The sequence below is a fragment of the Muntiacus reevesi genome, chromosome 9, assembly GCF_963930625.1.
Source record: "Muntiacus reevesi chromosome 9, mMunRee1.1, whole genome shotgun sequence".
NCBI lineage: Eukaryota > Metazoa > Chordata > Mammalia > Artiodactyla > Cervidae > Muntiacus > Muntiacus reevesi.
The window spans coordinates 45,492,835-45,500,322 of NC_089257.1; the positions used below are offsets into that span (position 1 = coordinate 45,492,835).

At 36.9% G+C, this 7,488-nt stretch overlaps 1 protein-coding gene and 1 non-coding gene across 2 annotated transcripts; both read left to right on the plus strand.

Annotated features, from left to right (window-relative positions):
* Window positions 1-2,976: 2,976 nt before the first annotated feature.
* On the plus strand, window positions 2,977-3,945 carry LOC136175908 (olfactory receptor 10A5-like). Its single transcript, XM_065946094.1, has one exon. It carries the CDS (start codon window positions 2,977-2,979, stop codon window positions 3,943-3,945), a length of 969 nt encoding a protein of 322 aa, XP_065802166.1.
* A 2,130-nt stretch (window positions 3,946-6,075) lies between these two features.
* LOC136176098 (U6 spliceosomal RNA) lies at window positions 6,076-6,179 on the plus strand. The gene has a single exon (XR_010664479.1). It is a non-coding gene; the product is annotated as a U6 spliceosomal RNA (small nuclear RNA).
* Window positions 6,180-7,488: the final 1,309 nt, after the last annotated feature.

A 7,488-nucleotide genomic window follows, 5' to 3' on the forward strand; every position in this document is an offset into this window, starting at 1 on the left:
TCAAATTTATCATTGTATTTTAAAATGTTAAGTGTTGTTTTGAGTAGCATGAATATTTCATTATAATATTCATGTTTATTCAAATACAAAGATTACAGTATCAAGATAAATAATATAGATACATGAAACAAAAAGAAAAAAGTTAAAACATTTATAACCACTACATTAATGGTTTAACATTTAAATGAGTGCAAATGAGTTTTTCTATTTATAGATATGGAATTCCCTGATGGCTCTAAAGAATCTGCCTGCAATCCAGGAGACACAGATGTGGGTTCAATTCCTGATCAGAAAGATCCCCCGGAGAAGGAATTGAAAACCCACTCCAGTATTCTTGCCTGAAAAAGCACATGGACAGAGGAGCCTGGCAGGTTATAGTCCAAAAGGTTGCAAAGAGTCAGACATGACTGAGCACATATACTCAGAGCACACATTTATGGATATAATTTATATTTTAAAATCAGTATCTTCACACTAAACATATTATTTTGTAACATACTCCATTCACCTATATGCCTCCATGTTATTAAATATTCTTTTATAACATGATTCTAATTTCAGCTTAGAAATTCATAGAAGAGATATAACAATTTATTTAACCAACTTGCTGTTTTTGTTCTTTTGGCTCATTTGTTTGCAACTACACTATCATCAATAAGGTTGAGAGAAACATTCAGGTAAACACAATTTTCACCCAAACTTAGTCTAAAATTGCAGATAAGATATTCTTAGTTCAAAGTTTCTTTGATTTATATTGGGAGATTTATTTGTTATTTCTTACCTATCAAGTTTATTTCCCTTAACTTTTAACATAACTGAGTACTGCAATTGTTTAACCTTATTTTTAATTTGTACTTACTTTTTAGTAACTTTGAACATCTTCCCATGTTTTATAGCCATTTTGATGTCAAATGTATGATTATATTCTTTGCATGATTTTTTTCTTTTCCCAATGTCTTTTTTCTTAATTTTTTTTATTTTGGTGAGAACACTTAACATGAGAACTTTTTAAAACATTTTAGTTATACCATACAATTTGCTAACTATAGGCACATTAGCTTTCTAAAAGTGATTCATCTGACAAAACTGAAACTTTATACCCTTTATACAGAAACTCCCCTTTTTTTCTTCCTTCAGTTCCCTGGATGTCAATATTCTACTCTTACACTTTCAGGCCTTACATCTAAACCTTAATCCATTTAGATTTAGTTTTTTGATTTGCGTAAGATAGTTTTGTGTTTTTGTGTGTAGCGAAAAAGGTCTTGTTGTGGCTTTTGTGATTTTACTTTTTCATTTTTGTTTGTTTTCTATCTAAATGTGTAAAGAAAAATTTCCCTATCCTCAAATGTTAAAGAAAAATAGCACAAAGATAAGAACATACTGGTATGAGTATATTTCCATTTATTTTGTTGTATACTGAGGAATACTTTCAGTTCAAGTGTTAGCTTAGTTATTTTGATATTTTTCCTAGTCATTTATTCTTGATTAAATTTCAAAATTTCATACAGCACCCTAGATGTTTTGCCTGTCTTTTGGCAAACTTCATATTCACCCCTGTTGCCTAGAAAAGCCTTCATAGACTGCAATAGGCACTCCTATTTCTCATACATCCCACCCAAGTTACTATATATTTCCTATATCATGCCCTTCAATGTGATTTAATATAATTGATTATTTGAATATCTCCTTCATTAGATTCTAAAGTTAAAGGAGGCAATCATTCATCATATCACCAGTGCCTCAAAAGAAGTAGAATGTATATTGAATTTTTTCATATCATTTGAGGTTCTATCTCTTATTCATATAAACCAGGTGGTTTACTCAAAACAGTTTTTCTTGCACGTTGACTCTAATGGTCCTCATAATTTTTGCAGAATTTTTGTGAGAATCTGTTTCTTTTTCTTTTTTTGATTTGTCCAGTCTAGAAAGAGAAGTAGTTGGAACTCTTGGGACACACTCACTATCTACTTAGGTATATTAAAATACTCCTCTCAGATTTTAATTTTGAAAGCCAGTGGATATTCTGGGTCCTGATAATCAACTGTCAATTATAACTTTGCTGAACTGAGGAGAAATATCTTAAGGTAGTCACCTCATAATCTGATTAGACAAGAAAGAATAAGCATTATATGACATGAAGTACTCTACTGCTTGTACATTGAAAAGGGGGAAGACTTGCCTTAAAACTGCTACATCCTTTCTTTGCATCTGCTTGCCACTTTTTCTACTACTTTGAGTCACCTCAAAACAAAACATGATAAAACAGTTGAATTTTTCTATTTATATACCCTCTAAAGTTCTTTTAGGATTACAGTCCTTAAATATGTACAAAAAAGAAATTACTGGGACTTCCTTGGTGGTCCAGTGACTAAGAATCTGCCTTTCCAATGCAGGTGGCCAAGTTAGATTCCTGATCAGGGAACTACATCCCTCATGCGGCAGATAAGACCTAGAACAGCCAAATAAATGAATAAACAAATAAATAAATGTTTTTTAAAGTTAGCATTATTTTTAGAAATAGGTGGAGAATCAAACACCATGAATCTTTGAAGAAGGGGGAGACATAATAGGTATAAATAGAAATTTTCTATTGTTTTTCCATCTGACTCCACCCAATTGCCTCAGGACCCCTCTAACTTAACCACACTATGAGGGTATTAAGTGTGCTTCAGAAAATGAGTGTGTGTGGATATGATCCAAATTGTTTTAGCAAATACAGTAACTAAGTGGGAAATGAATCATAAAGTGTAAGACTGGGGAAAGATGAGACATTACCCATTTCGGAACCCAGGCTCGGGTCTTGCTTCCTTATGTCTTTATTCTCAGATAACACAAGACCTTTTCTCTTACAGCTGAGATCCTTATTGTGCTTCTTTCCCTGACACTAAAAGGAATCCCAACAACAAATCTAGAATCTGACTCTTCCAATCAAGAGTCTCTCTCCATGACCACAGCTGGGGGTTCATTCCTATATCAATGGTTGAAGGAAACTGGACAAGAGTAAGTGAGTTTATCCTCATGAGTTTCTCTTCCTTACCTACTGAAATACAGTCATTACTCTTCATGACATTTCTGTTCATCTACCTGGCCACTCTGTTGGGAAACAGCCTCATCATTCTGGTTACCTTGGCTGACCCCATGCTGCACAGCCCCATGTACTTCTTCCTCAGAAACTTGTCCTTCTTGGAGATTGGCTTCAACCTGGTCATTGTGCCCAAGATGCTGGGGACCCTGATTGCTCAGAACACAACCATCTCCTTTCTTGGCTGTGCCACTCAGATGTATTTCCTCTTCTTCTTTGGGGTTTCTGAATGCTTCCTCCTGGCCACTATGGCCTATGACCGCTATGTAGCCATCTGCAGTCCCTTGCACTACCCAGTCATCATGAATCCAAGGACACGTGCCAAACTGGCAGCTGTCTCCTGGTTTCCAGGCATTCCCATGGCTACTGTGCAGACCACGTGGCTCTTCAGCTTTCCATTCTGTGGCATCAACAAGGTGAACCACTTCTTCTGTGACAGCCCGCCTGTGCTGAGGCTGGTCTGTGCAGACACAGCACTGTTTGAGGTCTATGCCATCCTTGGAACCATTCTGGTTGTCATGATACCCTGTTTGCTGATCCTATATTCCTACACTCGCATTGCTGCTGCCATCCTGAAGATTCCATCGGCAAAGGGGAAGCATAAAGCCTTCTCTACCTGCTCATCCCACCTCCTTGTTGTCTCCCTCTTCTATGTATCTTTAAGCCTCACCTACTTCCGTCCAAAGTCCAATAATTCTCCTGAGAGCAAAAAAGTGCTATCACTGTGCTACACAGTTGTAACTCCCATGCTGAACCCTATCATCTACAGCTTGAGAAATAATGAGGTGAAGAATGCCCTTAGTCGGACCTTCCACAAGACTATGGGCGTCAGAACTGCATTCTGTAGACGTTTTGAGGTATAACTAAATTTATTAAGTGGGGAACAAGCAGTTCCATGTTTGGGATTCCTCTCTGCATCTATTCACATCTCCACTAGGACAAAAACCAGCTATTGAAAGGGCTGTTGAAAAACACAGTGGAGAGAAAGCAATATAGAAATAGATTAGACCTAGCATCACACCTATCAAATTCTACTGCTTGCTTGTTATGCACTTATTTTTTTTCTTATTTGACATTTCTGTGGCAATACATTCCAGAGTAAAATTCGTGGCATATTTACTCTGTAAATTTGCACCAAGTTGACTTACTTTGGGAAAAGTATGAAACTGTTTGAAATGTGAACTTGCAGACAGGAAGTTCTGTTGACATTTATTGTGTTTAAGACAAATCTAACTCCATTTAATAGAAAAAAAAAGTCTATAATCCCTTAAGTACAAAATAGTTCTCATTTATTCACTTCATTTTGCATGCCCCTAAAGCAGTGAAAGAGGAGAGTGAAAAACTTGGCTTAAATCTCAACATTCAGAAAACTAAGATCGTGGCATCTGGTCCCATCACTTCATGGGAAGTAGGTGGGGAGACAGTGGAAACAGTGTCAGACTTTATTTTTGGGGACTCCAAAATCACTGCAGATGGTGACTGCAGCCATGAAATTAAAAGACTCTTACTCCTTGGAAGGAAAGCTATGACCAACCTAGATAGCATATTTAAAAGCAGAGACATTACTTTGCCAACAAAGGTCCATCAGGCCAAGGCTGTGGTTTTTCCAGTGGTCATGTATGGATGTGAGAGTTGGACTGTGAGGAAAGCTGAGTGCCGAAAAATTAATGCTTTTGAACTATGGAGTTGCAGAAGACTCTTGAGAGTCCCTTGGACTGCAAGGAGATCCAACCAGTCCATCCTAAAGGAGATCAATCCTGGGTGTTCATTGGAAGGACTGATGCTGAGGTTGAAACTCCAGTACTTTGGCCACCTCCTGCGAAGAGTTGACTCACTGGAAAAGACCCTGATGCTGGGAGGGATTGGGGGCAGGAGGAAAAGGGGACGACAGAGGATGAGATGGCTGGATGGCATCACCAACTCGATGGGCATGAATTTGAGTAAACTCCGGGAGTCGGTGATGAACAGGGAGGCCTGGCGTGCTGCGGTTCATGGGGTCGCAAAGAGTTGGACACGACAGAGTGACTAAACTGAACAGAACTGAAGGCAGTATGGGCTCCTAAATTTGTCGGTATTTAGCATGGACAGAGAAAAGTGTATCACTAATCCCTGTAACCATTCCCTTCAGTTCAGTTCAGTCACTCAGCCGTGTCTAACTCTTTGCAACCCCATGGACTGTAGCTTGCCTGGGTCCTTTGCCCATGGGATTCTCCAGGCAAGAATACTGGAGTGGGTTGTCATGCCCTTGTCCATGGGAACTTTACAACCCAGGGATCAAACCTAGGTCTCCTGGATTGCAGGCATATATTTTACTGTCTGACCCCCCAGGGAACCCCCTATGTTTTGCCTAATGGTTTTCAATTTAAAAAATTTGTGTTTGTTGATGTGAAAATACAAATGACCATAAAACAAAATTGCTGCCTTCAGAACTTTATAATTTAACCAACAATATAAATTATAAAGAAAAATCATAAATCACTAAAATAAGGGAATATTGCTTTACATAAAGGGGCCTTGCCTCAGTTCATATCATATTCTGTCATTTACTAGGTGGGTGACCATGGGAAAGTGAATCAAATTCTTTATGCCTCTTTCCTCATCTCTAAAATGATGCCTATAGTAATAGTGTCTATATGATAGGTGTGTTTTAAAGAGTAAATATTACATATAAAGCATTTATGACAGCACTAAGCATATTGTAGATCCAAATATAGGTATTTACTCTTAGCAAGTATCTTATCTGAGTCCCTCATTTTATAGCTAATGAAAGCAAGCTTCAAAGATATTTTATTACATATGTTTAAACAAAATTCAGATGCCTTGAATCTCAATTCTCTCTTTTTTTTAGTATCATGCCCTGCGGGCTACAGTCCATGGTGTCACAAGAGTCAGACATGACTTAGTGACTAAACCACTGTCACCACTGAATAGCTAATTAAGCAAGTAATTAACTCAGATTCAAAGTAAAAGAAAACTTTAAAAAATAAGAATGGGTGCTCTCTTTGGCAACATATATAATAACATTAGAATGATACAGAGATTAGCATGGTCACTGCACAAGGATGACATGCAAATTTATGAAACATTCCATATTTTTAAAACCAGACAAAGACAACACAAAAAGAGAAAACTACAGGCCAGTATCACTAATGAACATAGATGCAAAAATCCTCAACAAAATTTTAGCAAACAGAATTCAGCACAACATCGAAAAGCTCATACACCATGATCAATCTGGGTTTATTCCAGGAATGCAAGGATTCCTCAATACATGCAAACCAATCAATGTGAAACACCATATTAACAAACTTAAAGATAGAAAACCATATGATCATCTCAATAGAAGCAGAAAAAGCCTTTGACAAAGTTCAGCACCCTTTTATGATGAAAACTCTTCAAAAAATCAGCATAGAAGGAACCTACCTCAAAAAATAAAGGCCATATGTGATAAGCCTACAGCAAAGATTATTCTCAATGGTGAAAAACTAAAAGCATTCCCCCTAAGATCAGCAACAAGACAAGGGTGTCCAGTTTTACCACTATTATTCAACATAGTTCTGGAAGTTCTAGCTACAGCAATCAGAGAAGAAAAAGAAATAAAAGTAATCCAGATTAGAAAAGAAGAAGTAAAGTTCTCACTGTTTGTAGATGACATGATACTGTACATAGAAAACCCTAAAGATAGTACCAGAAAATTACTAGAGCTAATCAGTGAATTTAGCAAAGTTGCAGGATACAAAATGAGTACACAGAAATCATTTGCCCTTCTATATACTAACAATGAAAAATCAGAAAGAGAAATTATGGCATAAATCCCATGCACCACTGCAACAAAAAGAATTGAATATCTAGAAATAAACTTACCTAAGGAGAGAAAAGAACTGTACACAGAAAATTTTAAGACACTAATGAAAGAAATGAAAGATGACATAAACAGGTGGAGAGATATTCCATGTTCCTGGGTAGGAAGAATCAATATTGTGAAAAAAAAAAAAACTATACTACTAAATGCAGTCTACAGATTCAATGTGATCCTTATCAAATTACCAATGGCATTTTTCACAGAACTAGAACAAAAAATTTCACAATTCATATGGAAACACAAAAGACCCTGAATAGCCAAAGCAGTCTTGAGAAGGAAGAATGGAGGTGGAAGAATCAACCTTCCTGACTTCAGATTATACTACAAAGCTACAGTCATCAAGACAGTATGGTACTTGCACAAAAACAGAAACATAGACCAATGGCACAATATAGAAAGCCCAGAGATAAACCAATGCACTTATGGGTACCTTATTTTTGACAAAGGAGGCAAGAATATACAAGGGGGAAAAGAAAGCCTCTTCAATAAGTGGTGCTGGGAAAACTGGACAGCTATATGTAAAAGAATGAAATAAGAACACTTC

Coding starts and splice junctions, on each gene's coding strand:
- LOC136175908 (XM_065946094.1), top strand. CDS start 2,977: ATGGTTGAAGGAAACTGGACAAGAGTAAGTGAGTTTATCCTCATGAGT.